We start from the raw sequence: 19,449 nt of genomic DNA on the forward strand, positions 1-19,449 counted from the left end.
CATTTTCCAGCAGGAAGTCAGCATCTGGCTCAGCTAAGTAGGGGACCAGAGTCTAAGGATCAAATGATTCAGATATCAGACATATCGCTGTGTTTGTTAAAAAAACAAACAAACAAAAAACAACAACAACAAAACCCCAAAAACCCAAACCAACACAAACCCCCTCCAAAACACCAAAACCTCCTATAGGATCAAGAATAGATACTAATAACAAATAAACACAGAGGATAAAGTTCTATGACTAGTAGAGGTTCTCCCTGAGAATCCCTTGGTGCTGGGTGGAGGTCCTGTGATCCCATGGATCCGTCGAGATTCAGAAGCGTTTATCACAGTAAGTTTCCCCAACAGACTGCCTGAAGGGTGTATTATTTTCTCTGGACATCTTGGCAACCCTTGAATAAATGGCGTTTGCTAACGAGTGGAACTGAATTAAATAATCTAGAATGATCATGTAAGAGCACTGTAGTATGGTTAGAAGTTCTGCATAGCAGAAATGGAAAACTAGCAGTAAGTGGCGAAGTGCATGGCATGCCGTTGATTAATATGCAGAACATCCCTGTCTTCAGGTTTCTGGAGTCAGTATTATGCAGTTATTAAGAATTGTGTATTAATAAATATAGCTTATAAAATATGAACAAATAATCACTAATATTTTTTCTAAATGGTACTGTATGATGTAGGGTTTATCACTGGGAAAGCCAACATTCAAAATATTTAGTAATACCAGTTTTATAATAACACTGATGCATTTAGTGCTTCCCTAATGACATCCATTGTCGTGTGAATATATGTGCTGAACACCTGCAGTAGCGATACAAAAAAATTTGGACATCTGCTCATCACAATATACTCATTTAAAGTGTTTCTATATTCAAAGATACTACTAAGCAAATCGAGCATACTGAGCCCCGCTTGGTTCTGGATATGATTCATTTTGCTGTGAATGATTGCCAAGGCAGACTGTATCGCCCATCCCAATTTCAACCTGCCCTAATTCCCTTTATGAGTTTATTATTTAATGCTGGTTTAGTGCTCAGAGAGACCCAAACAGGAAGCGTCTGGGCGTTCTCTGTTCATGAAGTGGGTGGGATGGAGTTCTTTAGAGAAAACAAAATACGATCCACCTACAGATCATGTTAGGCCAGCTCCCCAATTTCCTCTAAGTAGAACAGGGGCTTTTGTTGCCTTAGTTACTGGAACGATCTACTGGTCAACAGCAGAATCCCAGTCTCCAGACAGAACATCCTTCTGCATTTTTGATGATAGCATAGGATGGGAAATATCTACTTTTTGTTGTAAAAAGGAGGAAAATAAAAAGTAGATTATTTAACTCTTTGCAAAAAAATTAATAATAAAAAAAATCAACTGCAAAAATAATTCTGCAAGGTCACTGAGCGGAGGGAGCATTGTTTGGTAGAGGGTTACAGTGTCCACTAAAGCAATGTCCCTGGATGCTTTATTTTCTATTCCTTTCTTAATGAAGACATAAGTGAGCACTGACACTGCATGCTAAGTTTCAAGTCTTAAATAGACAACAGCAGCTACATTTCTAGAGCCAGATTACTGAAGCTTGTCTAAACCTGATAGATGCTCCAGACAGGATTCAAAATTGTTCTTCTCACCAGCGGTGTAGCTGTTGTAGTGCTATCATCTATTTTTCCCTTGGACACAGAAGCTGGAAAACACAACCCATCTGTTTCCCCCTAATGTGAAGCACTATCAAGTCCAAATTCTTTCCTTTAGTTTTAAAAGCAAGAATTTCAGTACAGTGATACTTGGGTGATAATCCACACTGAAATCAGGGTGCAAAATAATAAATTTTAAGAAAGAATGGAGTCCCCCAGAACTGCTGGGTTCTCTTCTTTCCCAGAATGGTGTGATATGAGGTAGTGGTTCCATGGTACCTGAAATGTATCTCACCCTCTGTGGCCGTGGCCTCCCTTCCCCTGCTAGTGGTTCTTCTCACCCCACGGTGGTCCCCAGATACTGTTCACCAATAACTTTTTTTTGTGGGATTAAGTTTTGGTCATTTTAACCCCATGAGCTGATAGTGGAGCAAGATGAACCCCAGCACCAGAGCAATGAAGGGCTCAGGGTGGCCTGCTGGCACGGCATGGCTGAGGTTAGGCTGAGTTCATGGGGCTCAAATGTGAGAATAATGCCATAGAAATATTTAGGCTAGTCTAAATGGAAAAGCAAACATTTTCCACCATATGTCATTGCCTGCAATGAAGATCTAGTCAGTATGCTGTTGATTTGTGTGATTTTCAGTAAATTTGGGATTTTCATTTGGATAAATTCAGATTTTAGAAGTTAATAACTATAGAGTTCTATAAGAACCTCAGATAACCATAAGTCAGCGTTGAAGTTGAGAACACTAGGATGTAATTTTAAAGCTTTTAAACAAGTTTTTTAATTTTTACTTATAATATCATACTACTAGTATAAACTATACATATTAAGAGAGTGCCCAAATCTATTTCACCATTAATGCTATTTGAAAACACTTGTGCTTTGTTCAGCTTAAAGTGAAATATTTTTATTGGTACTTCCAGTAATTTTGTGACATTCATTCACTACAGTATTGTTATTATTCAAACTGCAGAATATTGTTTAAATCTACCCCACCTGCTGTTGTCTAAATGGCAACATATTTAATACAAACATCACAAATGGGCATTACTTCCATTATTTTAATGTCAATTTTTACATATGTTTCTTTTTCTAAACAGAAATTTCAGCTGAAATTACCTGTCGTAGTTCCTTTCTAAAACTAAGGGTTGATTCAAAGTAGAAAGTGTTTTTTTTTAATTTAATGACTGGCAGGACTTAAATAGTGGCAAAATCTTTTACAGTAGGATTTGCAGTCTTCTGCAAAGACCACAAATAGAACTAAATGTTTGAGATAAAGGGGTTGTTGGGACATTGTGTTATTTTACTTCTGGTTAATCTATTTTATCACAAAGCTTATAATTTGTATGAAGGCCAAACGTATAAAGTGTGATTGACAAACATTTGACAGGGAAATGCATGCTCCTGAGCTTCAGATTGAAGGCCAGAATGTACGAAGCCTGTTCTTATTCCCATCTCTAAATCACTTTCTACTAGGATCTAGCATACATTTGTTTTCACTGTTTCATTGTTTTTCCCCAGTTTTCATTCCTTTGTAAATGACAGCACAATAGATGGCTTCTAGAGGCTACCATCAGTGTAGTCATGTTAATTGGAGCTATATAAAATTAAGCCCTTCTGAAAGTTTTAGAAAACTAAACGCTCTTAGTGGGGAGCAGGCTGGGCTGCCCCGTACAGCTGACCCAAGGAGCCAACAAGCACACCTCAGCTTGTTTCTCGAACCCCTTAAAACATTGTGATCTTAGAAAAGTCTGCTTTTCATGCCAAGTCAAAACCTGAGCCGTACCTTTTGTGCGTGGAAACCTGTCTAAAAGTGAAAAAAAGGATAGCTTGAGCTCTGCTGTCCAGAGATTTTTGAGGGTGAGAAGCAGAACACACGGTGGGTGGGTGCAGGAGGGCTTTCTCTTGACACCCAGAAGTGGACCACGCAAGTGAGGATGCATTTAAAAAAAAAAACAAACAAAACCAACCAACCAAAACAAACAAACAAAAAACCCCATCTGAAACCCCAAGAGAAGCCCCAAAGCAGCACGATGCAAAGAGAAAGAAGGAATTGGAGGCTTTCCCCGAAGCAACCTTCAAGCCTCCCGGCGCTGTGGGGAAACCAAATAAGCCCTCCGGGAGGAGTTAAAAGACCGAGCGCTGCCCGCGGTCAGCGCTGTGGACGATGGGCAGCCAGGCGGGCGGCCCGCGGGCGACGGCGCCGGGGCAGCAGCTCCGCGCTCTCTTCTACGCGCTGCCGCCCGCGGAGAGCTCCTTCCGCACGGTGGAGGAGGTGCCCGACTACGTGGAGAAGGTGAGAACCCCCTCCCCCGGCAGCATCCTTCGCCCTCCCCTCCGCCCACCCTGCGCATACCTGCCGACAGCCTTTTTTGTGGTTTGGTGTTTTTCTTTTTTTTTTTTCCCCCAAAAAGGCACAGGCGGCCCAAGGAAACAATATCCACGAAAGGGCACCTAAATTAAGATGAATTACCTTGTCTTTCTCCGAGTGGTTTTAATCCTGGGCTCTCTGTCTGCAGGCGGCCTGTGTAAACTGCCTATGTAACAGTGCACTCTGTTTTAATGTATTCTAAAAGAAGGCTCGGGTGCTTTCTCCTGATACCAGGAGCTGAAGTTTTCTCAGAAGCACCCCAAATTCCTGGGGCTTGGTGCTAAAATTGTTCTGAGTGGCAGTGTTGCTGGATACAGTGACAGCAAACTGAACTGAGTAAACCAGAAAATGTGACTCTGTGTTTGGCTATTATGGTTCTTCAAGCAAGCAAAAAGTCAAGTTTCTTTGTGCCCTTAAGGCGAGGGCTACAAGTTCAGTCAGAGAAAGAAAAATAAAAATTTCTACTTAAAATAAAAAATAAAGATTGTTTAAGAGAACAAATATTTGTGTTGGGACAGTGCAGTCTCCTAAAGCTCCGAGGCAAGAGTACAGAGGTCAGGGGTGACAACTCCCTTGTCAGCAGGCAGCAGCGTATCCCTCCCTCCCCTCCCGCCCTGCCAGCTTATCCACTTCTACAAAGGTACCTTTGCTCCCTCTGTCCTACCTATTACACATATCTTGGCACCCAGCTCCTGCTGCACCTGGAACCGATGTGAACTTTTTGTGAAGGGAGCAGCCAAACACTGTTTTGCCCTTGTCAAAGCAAATTCAGTCCGGCTTCAATGAAGATCCATGCTTTTTGGGGGGGTCCCTGGTAGCTCTGACTTGCTCCTCTGCCAGGTAAACCTTGGACTGCGGTGCGGCAGCTGCTCTTGGGCTGCAATGGGGGTGTCACGGGTTGTGCAGAGCAGTGCAGCACCGTCAGCCGCTTTCTGGGAACTGTAGTCTGCAGCAGCCCCTCGCTGATGGCTGTTATCAGCAAACATTGCCCTTTTGGACAAGGTAAGCAGACAGCTGCTGCAAAACCAGCCTGTGTGTGCCGTGTCTGGTCGATGCACTGCTTTCCTCAGAGGCATTTTGCAATTAAGCTATAGCGTCATCATCGAGAGCTTGACAGTTTTGCCTGGTCAGCTGATGTCTCCCTCCAGGTCTATCTATTGCCTATCTCAATTCCTTTTACTGTTCTCACATTTCCCCCTAGTATCATTCACCGTCTTCCCAGCAGCGTTCCTTAGCATCCCTGGGCTTTCTTCTCCCATGCAGACCTGTGCAATATTCAGCTCAGACCTTGGCCAAACCTGGAATTTCTTTTACTGGGCACATGGCTGTAAAAGTCTGTGGAAGGATTCTTAATACTTCTTTGCATTATAAAAGTGCTGTCAGACTTCTGCTGTTGTACAGCACCATTGTGCTAAGTTTGTAAAGGAATATAGACCTTGCAAAAAAAACCCAACACTAAGAAAAGGTTTCCTATTACAGTTATACTTTCCTATAATTGCTCTCTTGGGTTAGTGAATCCCTGAGCCCCCCATCCCCCCAGTGCGTTTGTTGCCAGAACATACCTTTTGATGCTTGGTTAGGTGGGTGCATAAAAGTCTTTTAATGGTATAACTGTCTTAACTCTATTGCCATAAATTTGTACAAATACAACAGTGGATATCTGAGCTCAGCGCAACACAGGAAAAAAACATTTCTTGTGTAGAGCTGGTAATAAATGAAGGCCTCAGCTCAAATAACTCACTCTGACAGTAATGATGACGATGGTGTGAAATGAACTACTGATTACATTACTGTCCCCTAAACAGTTATTGTTTTGGTTTTTTTTTTTTTTTCATTTTTTCTGAGACACTGTATGGAAGTGGGATTTAGATCTCAGCTCTGCGATCTGTCGTGTGTCGGATGGATGAGGGTATTTCTAGTACATGGCTACAGGGGTGGGGACGTGCACCTTCCAACATTAGGCAGGTGGCAGAACCTCCTAATTCACTCAAATATTCGTGTTTTTAGTGATATGCTAAGTTGAGCACTTTGGTGATTTACAAAATACATGCACTTCATAGGAGTAGCTCCTTTGAGCTGGAGTCAGCTCTGCTATTACATCTGGGCAGCAAATGACAGCAGCGGGTGAAACAGCTCTGATTTTGAGAACAGAACGACCTCCTTAGCTTGACTTGTGTGGTGCGCCTTCTGGCTGTGGCTATATTACTTCCATTTTCAGAGGCAGGACAGCTCCTGGTCCCTGAATTGTGCTCTGTATGTCTGCATAGCTGTACATGAAGGCCCCAAGTCCTGTTTAAAACATGAGCTGATCAGCTACAAGTGGCTAGTAGCAAAGTTCTGCAGCAGTGCCCAGGGAAAAGTCACCCTTTCAACTAATCTCCAAAATTCCAGGAAAAGGGGTCTAAATCCTGGACGATAATCATAGAATTTATATTTATGCGAGTTTTTGTCATGTGGAATTTGAAATCCTTGAGTTTTTCCCTTATTTCTAGGAAGAGAAGAGAATTAGAAGTCAATTTTCCTTCTCCAGGGCAGAACATCCTCACTCTTACAATGTATACTGATGCTTGCCCTGTCCTTTCACAAGCATCCTCTTTGCTATGGATGTAAGATTATGCTTTGCATCCTCTATTTTTTCGATTCTCTCGTAATCTACAGATGGGCAGATGGAGTGCTGCTTTTTGCTTGCCAAATATACTTCTTATGAATAACAACAATTTCACTTTCCTCCTTGCTGCATTCTGAAATTATCGCTTGTGCTCGCTCAGTGAAGACTTCCATGAGTCAGACTCAAGAAGAGTGTGCACTGTTCCTTCTGCTGAGAGCCCCAAAATGCAAGCTTTAAATTTAATAATCACTGTTTTTCTTTCCTATTTACTCTCTGCTTTTGAGGGTCTAAAGATTAAGTTCACATTTAAACTCAACTCACATTTTAGGCTTTGCTTCTAAATAATGAGGCACAGAACATTCGTATTTAGTTGAACATGAAAGCTGAGATTCTTATGTTATAAGGACCTGGGACTTTAAGAAAACAGAAACTGTTTCAAGACTTGCAATAAAACCATGAGTTTATGCTGAGTTTCAACATAGAATATTATTTTTTTGCAACTGTATAAAGCAGAAACTTTTTTTAAAAGGTCCTTTGCATTCTGTAAGAGTTGATTACTTATAAGGGAAACCCTCTTACTCAGTGCTCAGAGTAAGACTTTCAAGTTATGGTTCAGTTATTCAAGTAAACCACAAGCTGGTGCAAATCTCCGTTAAGTATTTCTGGAGATGGGTGAACAGACAGAAACTGGAAACAGAGAGAGAAAAACATTTAGAGACCAGAAGATATCAAAAGCATCCAGCTTCTAACTCTGGCCTGTGATGCCAACAGTGGCTATTTCTTAACTTCGTGCCATTTTGTTTGTAGGGGAGATACTTGAAAAGTTTTGCAGAGCTACCTGTGCTCAATGGGTTCCTTAAATGTCTTCATTGTCCTTTTAACTTAAACAAGGAAAAAAAAAAAAAAAAGAAGTTATGTTTAGGCTAGTGAGACTCTTGTCTGTCTTACTGACTGTCTCCTTTTTTCCTGAATTATTTGCATTATCCTTCTGCTGTCTTACATCTCATCCTTAGACTGTAAGCTGTTTGGGACAGGGAGTGCCTTTTCCTTCTCCTCGTACGACATCTGACACTGCACTATCCTGTTCCATGACAATAGCTGTTAGGTGTTACGGTCACATACATAATACATACTAGTTGTGACATAGTTGATCCTGTGATCTGCTTTGGACAAAGCTTTATGTGGGTGTGTGGGAGAGTGGTAGTAATTTCTTAGATACTAAGAGGTATGCCATAAATCTTTTCTTTCGCGAGCTCCTTGATGGGCAGGAGGTTAAGGCTGTCTGAATGTTTCTCTATCCTCCTTGCTATCATACTCCCTGTTTATGAGTCAAAAAGCGTTGTCAAATGCTTGGCTGTCTCACAGCTTCACAGTGGGAAGAAAATATTTAATGAAGTAAATGGGAAAGAAGTTCTATTAATCCATATTAGTATAAAGTCAAGTATTTTAACTGTTTCAGAGGTTGTTAGGTAAAGTGGATCACCACATACAATACAGGCATCATGTATTTCTGATTCACTATTTTCGTTTCAGGATTGAAGCATCCCACTTTGTCTGTCCTGAGCCCATTCAATTTGCTGTGCAGCTTCTGCTGTTCCGTAACTTCAAAGTGCCTGTAGTCTGTGCTAGACCTGGCTCCTGATATTCTGGTCAAGTGTTTCTTAGTTGTTCTTAATAAGATCCTTTTAATCTCTGCTGGAATGTACAGCTGTATCAGCCTTTGTTTGATAAGTTAGGAGTCTGTTCTTTAATTATATCAATTAAGAAAAGTACATTAAAAGTCTTGTGTACTTAGAAATGAAGCAGCAAGAGCAAAACAAGGAGTATTTGTATTTTCCTGGAAAGTTTCAGTGATTTCAAATGGAAGGTTGTGGGGTTTGGTTTTTCCTTCTTTCTTTCTTTAGTAATGATTTCAAATATCCAAAGATTTACCACATTGGTTTTCTTAGGTGCTGTTTAGGCTTTATCCATAGGTCTTCCTTTGCTTTCAGAGTTTTTTATATCATCAGTTAGTGCGTATCCCAAACAGCCTTTTAGATACCTAAAATGCTGTTAAAGAGCAAGCTAGGCATCTAAATTAAGAAGTGCCATGTTGATATTAATCTCTGTTCATCTGTTATTGTAACCTAACCCTGAGCTGCTGAAGTTTATGAACTTTCACATTTCCTAGACGCTATAAATCTCTTGCTGCTTGCATGGTTTGAATCATCCAATTCTTCTTCGACTGAGCAATCTGGTCTATATCCATCTTAGTCTCTTTAGTGTCCCAGCCTGGTAGGAATTCCTGGATCATATCTCACTTGGCAACAAAAATGAGCACCCTCCAAAATGCAATGGCATTTGCAGAGGCAACATGCTTCTTCCATTAAAGTGTTGTATAGGCAGGAGCAGCCCCTCTTCTACAGCAGCGCAGTTTGGAGGGTTTCAGTCTGTGAAGCTGTAAGTGTTTGCGGGTCGCTTCAAGGGGGCAGCAGAAGACGACTAACAGGGCAAATCTCGCAGTGTGATGCTTCTCATAATCGTACAGAAGGTCTCACTGGTCTTGCATTTCTCTTGCCCTGCGAAACATGGTGGGAATGTTATGCCTTAATACCACTGAGAAGCAGTCGTCTGAATGTCTCCAAGGTCACCAAAAAGTTTTCTACAGAGCGAGGGAGGCAGTTGAAGACACATTCATGTGCACAGAGATCTTATGCAAGTAAAAAAACTCCTTATTTTCCTTGCCACAGGCCTTCTAGATTTTGGTGGCAGTGGCTGATATGCTGCCACCGCCTTGTCATTCCTTCCACCCATCAAGTGTAGGAGCTGTTAGGACTCCAGTGTCCGTAAAAAAGCATATGGTCTACCAATTGCTGTTATTCAATCCTTTTTTCTTGCCTATGCTGATGAACATTTGAGAATCACTCTAGCAATCTTTTTCCACTGATGAAAAATGGTGGTGTCACAGTAACGTTACCAGTCCTACTGCTGTTCACAGCCATACCTTTCTCTACTGGGTGCTGCTAGTGCGCATTATCAACTTGCCAATTGATCTGGGGCACGAGACGGACAGTGTGAAGTGAATCCTAGACTGAAGCAGTGTTTTGAGTGAGAAATGTTTCAGTCTTACTCATCGTTGTACTTTTCTTCAGAAAGGCAGAAAATTATTTTACAGAAAAAAGGGAACATTGTATCGTTGCTACTTGGTCTGGAAAGAGAACATGTCTTATGGCCCAAATTGGAATAGGCTGCATAGTTACTGGGTTCTCTTCTGTACACATACAGAAGAGCTGTTGCTATCTGCAGCAAAAAGCATGGCAACAGAAATGCCGAGTAGAAAGAAACTCACTTTACTATGTCTTTCAGATAATATTGTTAGATGCCAAATTCAGTGGCTGAACACGCTCAAAAACCACTTACATATCAAATCGAAAGCAGATTCTGTTTTACCTTGTGGTTAGAGGAGTCCGCAAATGTTGCTGCTCTGACTGATTTACTTGAATTTGAGAAATATGAGTTTAGAAATACTTTTGTGTTATGTTTTGATGCCATTTAACAATTGATGTGCAGAAGATACAAAAGAAGATAATAAGGTAGGAGGTTTGTGCATTGGATTTCTGGCGGTATTGTGGATTAAATGGTGGCCTTGTTTTTTCTGATTCTTAAGATCCATGTGGAGCTTTATCATAGCAGTAGCTAGAGTGCCAGCCAACCCAAGAAGTATCTGGCTGCATAAACTGCTGTTAGGAAAGGTGGATCTAATTCTCTTTGTGTTGTGACTTCTTTTCTTCAAACTATTTTTCAGAGTATTCCGTTCTTCATTGCTTTTATTGGGCTGGAGTTTGCTGTCAGCTGGGTTCAGAAGAGTAAGCTGCCAGGTCGGATCAATGATGGCATAAGTTCTCTTTCTTTAGGTATCCTGTCTCGACTGCCAGAGTAAGTATACGTGTTATATTAGCTTAAGATTGTTTTTTAATCACTAAGAAGAAAGAAAGAAGGATTCTATATTGCAGTTGTTATTGCTAACCCAAAAATGATTAAACAAGGCATCTGGATCTTACTTTGCTAAAATGAAGTTGCATAAAGAGTGTAAATGTCTTTTTAATTTGTAAGGCTAAATATGATACTTGCAGGATATTTTCCAGCTCCAACTATATTCATCTATATCTGATCTTGGCTGTCACCTTTTGCCAGTTCTGGGACTTCAGCTGACTTGACCGTATCTTATGTTGACCTGTATGTTAAAATCTGAGTTTTCTTTCATTAAACTTCAGAAAGAAGAAGACAAACCCACAAACCAAGTCCACTATTTTCATTAGCCTTTAAAAATAAAATTGTGTGTGTGTAACCAGATTGATAGAATTGTGAATATGCACATGATCTAAAGTTCTTTGAACTCAGTCATAATCTTGTGTTTGACTTCAGTGGATTTTAATACCTGAGAGAATTGTTGTAAACATAATAATATAATCTAATCCAATCCCCAGTGATTTACCTGAGTTAGTTCATGGTGAAGAGAGTTGTGTTTTAAAGAAATACCCACTGTGGATTACTAAATATCCAGTAAGAGGGAATGCAGTAAGTTTTTTATATAAGTTGCCCTAAGTGTTTTTCAGGAGCTCTAATTACTTCTAAGATGTGTCTTTGCATGATATGAGCTTCCAGATGATAGATCTTATTACATGTTTTCTGTTAGAATAGGATTACATTTCTATTCCCCATAGATGAATTTACAGATTACCATCAAATTGCATATAATTTCATTACACGAAGAAAAGATTCTATTATTTGAATTTGACTATATGGTGTATTTTCAAGTCTTTCAATTATTCCCACAGTCTTTTTTCTGAATCCTCTGCAGTTTTTCAGCCTTCTTAGTGTTGATGTCTCAAGTGCACTCCATATTTCAGAAACTGCTACATCAGTGCCAAATAATGAAGTCATTTGTTCTCTATTTCTACTTGTTGTTCCTCCCTTTATATATCCCAGGTCCTTTGAGCCATCCTTCATCCCTAAATATTTTTTTTTAGATTCTGTGGCTTACATTCCTCATTCATAGGCAATATGTTCATATATTTGGCCACATAGAAATGCATGGATTGTATATTTGGTTGTCCTGAAATAGTCTGAATCCACAAAATGTTGTCTTTGTTACTTAGAGATCCCTGTTTTTTGTCATTGCAAACTTGACTAGAAACCTTCTCCTTCAATCCAGATTATTGATAAAATACATTCGAAGATTTGTTACACAGTAACAAATTAAATACATTTGTTACACAGTAACAAAAAGTTATCCCTTCTGGTGAGTAGCACCCATTTTCTGGAATGGGTAAATCACCCACTTTGTAATCTATTGAACATTTGACATTTACTTGATTTTTTTTTTTTTAAAAACTTTCTAATCAAGAAAAGATTTGACAAGGTCTATGTCTGTGCCTTTAAATTAGGTACAAAGACAATTTCTGGTGGCTTATGTTAATAGGAAATATCATGGATGAAGCCTTTTAAGGAGTTTTGTTGATAAATAATGTCACTTAGAGACGCTCTCCCAAACCCTTCATATATCTGCAAATAAGAGGCATGAGCTTTCAGCATGAGAAATATTCAAACATAAAGTATTCAAGCATAATGTCTAAATTATTTGAGAATTTCTTGAAGCTGTTTGTGCAGCAAGTATACAACCTATATTCAAACCATTTTGTTGCTTTTAATATGATTCGTGAGCATGATTTGAAGGAGAGGCATTCAATTTTTTCATGATATAATAATTACCGTAAAATAAATAAAGCTGTAATAAATTAAATATTTATCAATACGTTAGGCTTGTGTGCACCAAAGCACAATCCTGATAAAGGCTTACTCTAGTTTGCATGCAGCTAATATTGAAGGAGTTCAAATGTCGCTTCTTCAACTTAACCCAAGTTTTCTAGACAGTCATACACTTCGCAGGTTTGCCATGCTAAATCCTTATTTTCTTAATCTGAAAGATTCCTGATTAAGTTAAACAAGGGGACTGAGATACATGTAAAGTAAGTTTGAATGGTTTTGCGAGGCCTTTTGGCTTTAGTTTAAGAATAGTGAAATGCTTCAGATGCACTTATTCCTGGAAGAAATACTTGCTAAGAAAGCTATCATTGCGTGTGTGGACCACAGCTTTGCAAGGTGCTGAGTACTTTTATTATTTTGGCACTCAGTACTTTGCTGCAGAATTTGGCTTGCGGGCTACGCAGTTTTCTTTCAGATAGGAATTATTTTGCAAGGTTGTTTCAACTGAGTGAACCAAATGATCCTTAAGGACACAAACTTTGCAGGATCAGGCGAATCTGCAGGATCGGTATTCTTATTCATTGCTACACCGCCACAGGAAGTCTCTTCCAGGTCGCTTGTGTGGCTCTCGTGGCTGGAAATACAAGACCCTCCTCAGCAGTTCTTTCCAGAAAAAAGTTCCATAAAGCTTTTAACTTTCTGGCTGAATGTGAAAGAAGCAAGAAAAATGCAGACTTCCTAAAAAATTTAATCGCGTGTTAATATCACAATTCTAACAGTGACTGCCTAGTGTAACACCTCTTTTGTAAGTAAGAGGAGTTGCGAATAATAGACTGGCTAAAAAGCCTTGAACTGAGAAAACAGAACAGTTTACCCTTCTGTCTTCTGCTTCCATGGTGTGAGAGAACTGGGTCAGGAAGAAAAAAAAAAAAGCACATGCAAAATCTGTTGCTAAGATTTTCACTTCAGTCTTTCCCTTTCAGGCAGAAAAAAGGTAGAAGAACCCACAGCATCAGGGGAAATAGTAGTGCAAATCATTAACAGCTGAAGGTTAGATTAACACACCATTGATTGTATCCTCTCCCAGGGACTAATTTTCATTTTCTCAACTAGCAGCAATGGTTTGCCACTTCCTTAAAAAAATCTGTGGTTGAATCTAAAATGGTGGGCTTCAGTCTATTAGTTAGGATGAAGCTTCAGATGCATCACTGCAAAGGGGTCTTTACATTTAATGAAAAAATTAGGAGTCACAGACCATATTCAGCCTCTAAGTATGTTTTTCCGTTTCGCAGTCTGTATAACAGAAGTACTGCATATCTTGAGGGAAAACAGTGTTTATTCAGTGTTTCTTACTTCATTGTTGGAGGAAATGCAAATCATAAATTCTTGATTTTCATATGCCAAATATTAAAAACATAGGTGCAAGAGGAAAAGTGTAATCGGACAAGGCACTGTGTTTTGTCTTTAGACTTATTAGACTCAACAGCATGTAGTAAGTTGAATTGCTTTGTGCATACATATCGTCTCTTGTAAAATAGCCCATATGTTTCTTAAATATAATTTTCTCTGCCTTAATGCATACTATGCATTCCTCTGCATGTATGAATACTAAATGTTATATGCAATGAAAAGTAATTTGGGGGAAAGGGAGAAACTTGAATTACTAAGCTTACTCCCAGCATCCTAAATGTTGGTGGTTAAAAAATTTCTGAGAACTTTTATTCTAAATAAATAAATAACTTTTTTAACTAACCATTGCCAGGAGACTTGAAATGCTGCTTTAAAAATATTCTCCCAAGAGAAAGTTTATTTTGGGTATAAATATCCACTATACAAGTATGTGCATTATTTCATATTGGCCCGTTTCTTCTTTTAAAGCAGCAGAACATAAATCAAATCAAAAAAGTGTTTGGGGGATAACTGAGGTAGGTACATTTTCAGACTAGTTGGGAAAGTCTCCGTTCTTTATGGTCATGCTCAATTGCCAGTTTTTAGTGTTCAACTCTGCAACACAGTCATACAGTGTGTAAGCGTATATATGTCTAGCACAGCGTTTTGTCAGTCAAGTCTGCAATGAACTCCATTTCTAAAGAGAGCATTACTATTTGTATACATTGTTTACTTTGGTTTTTGAAACAGAGGAGAATAGAGTTCTCTGAAGTGTTGTTGAACCTCAGAAAGGAACGAGAAAATGCTTTTTGATTAGTTCATGCTATTATACATCTTAAGATATCTGCACATCAGCAATAATTGAATCAAAGGAGTACAAATCCTGTTTCTGCTAAAGACCGGTGTATTCACAGTTTTGTACGTCATCTAGATTTTAAATAATTTTTTTTTTTTCAGAATTTAGATTGAGGAGGCAGTTTCACGTACATTTTAGACCAGCACTGCTGCCCACTGAAGCACCTTTGACTAACTTGTACTTCTGGTTGCTCATTCCTGCCTCTGCACCTTCTTTCCCCATTTGCCAGCATCAGCATTTGCGTGCCCTGTGGTGACGTGGCCCAAGAAGTAGGTCCAGCACCCCACCCCATCATATTAACCTGCATCAATTCTTACTATGGCTTTGCAAAATCTTGTGCTAGCACAAGGAATGGGCTTGGAAAAAAGCAGTCGGGATTGCAGGACAAGAAGTACTCAATTCTTTTGCAGCATTACTGAGTTATCTGCTTTAAAACACATGTAAAATTGCCATCTGAAACCAGAAGTTTTCAATTCTTAATAGCAGCAATATGCAGAGCTGATTAGGATGCACTTGGTTCAAGTTGGTGCAAGCAGTTCACAACCCTGTGGAGCTAGCAGTGTCCTGACAGAACACAAAATACTTGCCTGCATGGATTTATCCATTTACAGTATGTCTCGTTTTTCTGAAGTGTCTATTAGATATTTCACATATGACTATAGAAAATTATAATCTCATAAATTAGTGATTGCATCTCTTAGAAGAAAATTTGATACATGCGGTTTCTCATAAATTATATTTTCACTTCAAGACTTATTTGGTACATTTTTTTTTTTTTCCTCCACATCTGTTTTACTTAGGCTTTGGACACATGTTTATTTAGAGCATGGTCAGATGTGTTGCTTCTGATCCAGCTGCCCCCTCAGATCTGCCAACATAACTGCACATTTAATTGCTCCCTAACCTGGTCCTGACAAAGTGATCCAGCTAAAAGCAGAAACAAAAGCCCCCCAAGAACTATAAAAGAGGTGTTTAAGCTCAGCTGCATTCAGTTTGACAGAGCCAGGTCAGGGAGCAGCTATGCATGCAATTATGCTGGCAGGTCCGAGGGCTGGTAACCACCACACTCAGGGCAGCGATGAGCAGATGGGGCCAAACTGGAAAGGTAATCACTTAACCTGGTTAAAGAGCAAGTAAAGCTGCCGTGCCATGCCATGCCCTCCTAACCAACCTAACTCCTGGCTACTGCACTTCTGTCCTTCCTGTACTCATTTATGTAGTCCTCCCTTTCTCTTGTGTTGGTTCAGGTGCTCATCTGATCTCGTGTGGAGTTATTTCAGTTCACCATGGGACCAAAAAGGTATTTGCTTGAGGCAGAGAGACAGGCAAGTGAGCGGGAATGTGGCAGCCAATAGCTGTCAGGCACTAGGCTCAGGCTCTACCGAACCTGCAGTCACAACCATGCCTGCAACAGCTAGCTATGGCAATTTAAGACACTACCTGTCAATAGATGTTTCTAAAAAAAAAATAAAAATTTAATAGGTAATAACTCTGAACAGAAAAAAATCTGTTCACCTCCCTGTTCCTCCCACTCTCCAAGTAGCACTAGGTAGTTATATATTTCATAAGAGCACCCTTCTGGCTGCACTGTCCCATATACACTGCTAATCATTCCTACGTTTTGTCAAAGGTCACAGCCCTCACAGCTCTGTCAGAAGAACCGGTTTTGAAATAACTCAGTAATCTTCCATAGGTAAGGCAGTCAGAGTAGGATAAACAGTTTCAGTAAGGGGGTAGTGCTATACAGCGGGAGCTGGTAGCGTTTTCAGCAGGCAAACCTGACTCTGGAAGGGGTTTTTCTAAATCAGTTCAGTTAAGCTCATGGCAGTGACTGTCTACACGAACAATCTTTGTTTGGTCTAGTTAGGTTTTTTTTGATCTGGTTTGTCATTGATGAATTGAGTGGAGCTAAATCAGTAAAAGTGAGAATAATTAATCCACACAAGAGTTACTGTCTTCTCACTGCATCAGTTTAACACAGTTTTCTAAATTTGGTGTAAATCACGCTGTGACCTCAGGCACGTCCAAATCCAGCTGTGCTCGGTAATGATGCTAGTGCTTCCTGCCTGCTGTCAGGTGCTCATCACCACCTCCTCAGTTCTCTGTTACCGTCTCCACTTCTTTCAGAGGTGAGTCCTTCCCAGGCACAGTAGTGGCTTTACCTTCAGTGTCTTAAGCTGCAGGATTTAGTTTACCTGGTTCATTTTGTTTGAAGGAGGCTGGAGAGCACTCAGGTGGGCAGAGCTGCTGGCAGAGCACAGGAGTACCAATGAGCAGCTCTAGACAGCCTGGCAGGCATGGAGTGCTACTTTTTGGTGATGACTAAGGATACTCTGAGCCAGAGTTTAAAACGCTCCAGTTTCTAATGAAATGACATATAAGCTACTAAACATTAAAAAGAAGGATTTGGGAGAGAGACTTGGGAGAGTCGGGAGGTTCTCAAACTAATTCATTGAAACAGCTGGTAGTCCCTACCTACCATAATGTTCTAGAGATTGCTGTATTTCACACAAGCCTGTCAGGGAGCCAATTACTCTTTTAGGTTGTAACCTCTTACACAGACACAGCTGTTTGCAGAATGCATATTTGTCTACATCCTTAGTATTGCATCATTGACTTTTTCTATACAGTGGGGCCAGTAAATGGCTCGGTGGTGGCCAGTTTGTGAATCTCAGAGCCCAGCTTTGCACCTGCCATGTTTTCAGAAACAAAGATGAGCTGTCAGTGTTTATTCTCAAATATCCGTGTGCTCTTCGGGGAAAATACAGACTGTGAACTGAGTTTACCCTTATTGGAAATATGTTATTAATTAAATTCAATAGTCTCTGTTGCTCACAAAATATACCAATTTCTCAAACCCGTTAAATGTTGCGTAGATTTTTATTTCATGTTTCTGTATTTTTCTTTAAGATAAATTTTGTCAGTTTGCACTCATTTTGAAACAACTCTAAGGAGCTGCTTCTGTGCAGAGTACACTTCTGACTGAAGCACTTCTCTGCTAAAAGATGCATTAAGCTTAAACCAGGATTCCACTAGATGGAGCACAGGGGTAGCATTTTTAGAGGTGGCCAACCTAATTTCCTGGGTCAACACCTAGAAGTTATGAAAATGGGGGAAAAATGTCTCTAAATGATTCTGGAAATCAGTGTTACAGATCTGAAAAGAATAGACTTTCACCACTGTGTATATCACAGACAAAAACAGAATACCATTTTAAAAGTTTGGAAGTATGACCAAAGCAGATCAACAGAGATTCTCATGTAAAAATTTTTCCTCATTTCATCATTTGATGTGCTGTGATGTCTCATTGAGGTTGTTTCACTATATTTTTATAGACCATAGGAACAATCATCTGTTACCAGTTCCTTTGTTCTAGATAAATTCAGAAGAACTTAACTGAGTTGAATAGAATACCCTTTTCTTTTTCCTTATTACTTCTGTTTTTATGTGACTTTTGAGAATATCGTAGGCTTGTTCTAATCTAACTTAAACTGTAATGCAAATTTGCTGATTTTAGTGGAACAACCGAGTAGGAGAGATCAAGGTCAGATCCTCTATTGGAAAAAGGTGCTAAGCAACCATTTGTATTGCACTTATATGGTGCTATTTGTAGAAATATTAAAAAGTCAAGTCCATTGCCCTGCAGAAGATAGCATTCTGGAATCTCCCAGTACTGTGTACTGAATTTACTGGAATAGAATTTACTGCTCAGTGTTCTGGGCAGGTATAAATAGGTCTAAAGAAATGTGACTTCTGCTCTTGTAAAGGAAGAAGAGTAAGCAACAATGCCAGAAGCTCAGCTGTACTGAAGTTTTTAAACTAGGATTTGTAATCTCTTAAAGATCCCATGTAATTAAATTTACCAGAAGACATTGCATAAACTTAGGGCAAAATGTGTTACTACTATGGATTATATCACTAAAGGCAGTGGAACTTCTCATGAAAATATTTAACTTGTCATGGATTTTTAATTGATTGTTTATTTATATATGAAAGAGCAAAGATAAACAAATGACTTGAATTATATAGACAGGACTTGGACTTAATAATAAAAAAGCATAACACTGACTTTTGTTCTTTTCCTTCCAAAACCTGTTGTTTCGTGTTTTACTCCACCCTCTGCTGTAAATTAATATTAGTGTCTTAAATTAGGGGATAAAAAGTAAAGTGCAACAGGAATAGGTTTGGTAAAGAAAAGGTCAGCTCTGTCAGACTAAACATTATGCAATACTACCTACACTACAGCTGGTAGGGATACCAAATTCGCCTCCATTTTATTTCGTTTTGCATTTGACTTTTTTTTCTCCTTGAGGAAAAGTGGGGATTTGCATTATTTAGGCTAAAATGCTGGAGAAGAAAGCCATACTGAGGAAGAGGAGAGGCTTTGATTCAGCTTTTGTGTCTGGTGGGAACATTTTCTCAAAATGTAGGTGCTATTTCCTGTAATCAAGGGCTTTCCAGAGCCTGATAATAATTTCCCAGCTGTATCATTCTGGTGAATTATTTTTTAGCCTTGGGTTATTTCATGACTGGTTTTGCATATTAAGAATGGGAGAGGATCATATTCATCTTGATGATAGAAAACAGGGAATAGAACTCCCACAGCTCTCTCTCCCTTTCCCTCCACCTTGTGGAAAGTTTGGCTTTGTGTTAAAGCGTGAAAAAAGCCTTGACTGCAGTATGTCAGGCATATTTCAGCTCGATTTGTGTCAACCCTAATAAGTCAGCTGACAAGGTAATAAATTGGGTGTCTGTTTAAGACCTGGCACCTGTACAGGAAATAAAAGGGGATTTCAGTTGCAGGAGGTTTGCTTTGTTTTGCAAATGGACGTTTTCTCAAGGCTCTTC

The 19,449-nt window shown here is 39.6% G+C and overlaps 1 protein-coding gene across 1 annotated transcript in view; it reads left to right on the forward strand.

Moving 5' to 3' along the window:
* Positions 1 to 3,799: 3,799 nt before the first annotated feature.
* Positions 3,800 to 19,449, forward strand: part of AGMO (alkylglycerol monooxygenase) — a 117,345-nt gene continuing 101,695 nt past the window's right edge. Inside the window, exons 1-2 of the mRNA XM_009887780.1 lie at positions 3,800 to 3,928; positions 10,396 to 10,526. Of these exons, the coding sequence (XP_009886082.1) occupies positions 3,800 to 3,928; positions 10,396 to 10,526 (260 nt within the window). The remainder of the gene's footprint in view (positions 3,929 to 10,395; positions 10,527 to 19,449) is intronic.

This window comes from Charadrius vociferus, unplaced genomic scaffold, assembly GCF_000708025.1.
Source record: "Charadrius vociferus isolate BGI_N301 unplaced genomic scaffold, ASM70802v2 scaffold551, whole genome shotgun sequence".
Taxonomy (NCBI): domain Eukaryota; kingdom Metazoa; phylum Chordata; class Aves; order Charadriiformes; family Charadriidae; genus Charadrius; species Charadrius vociferus.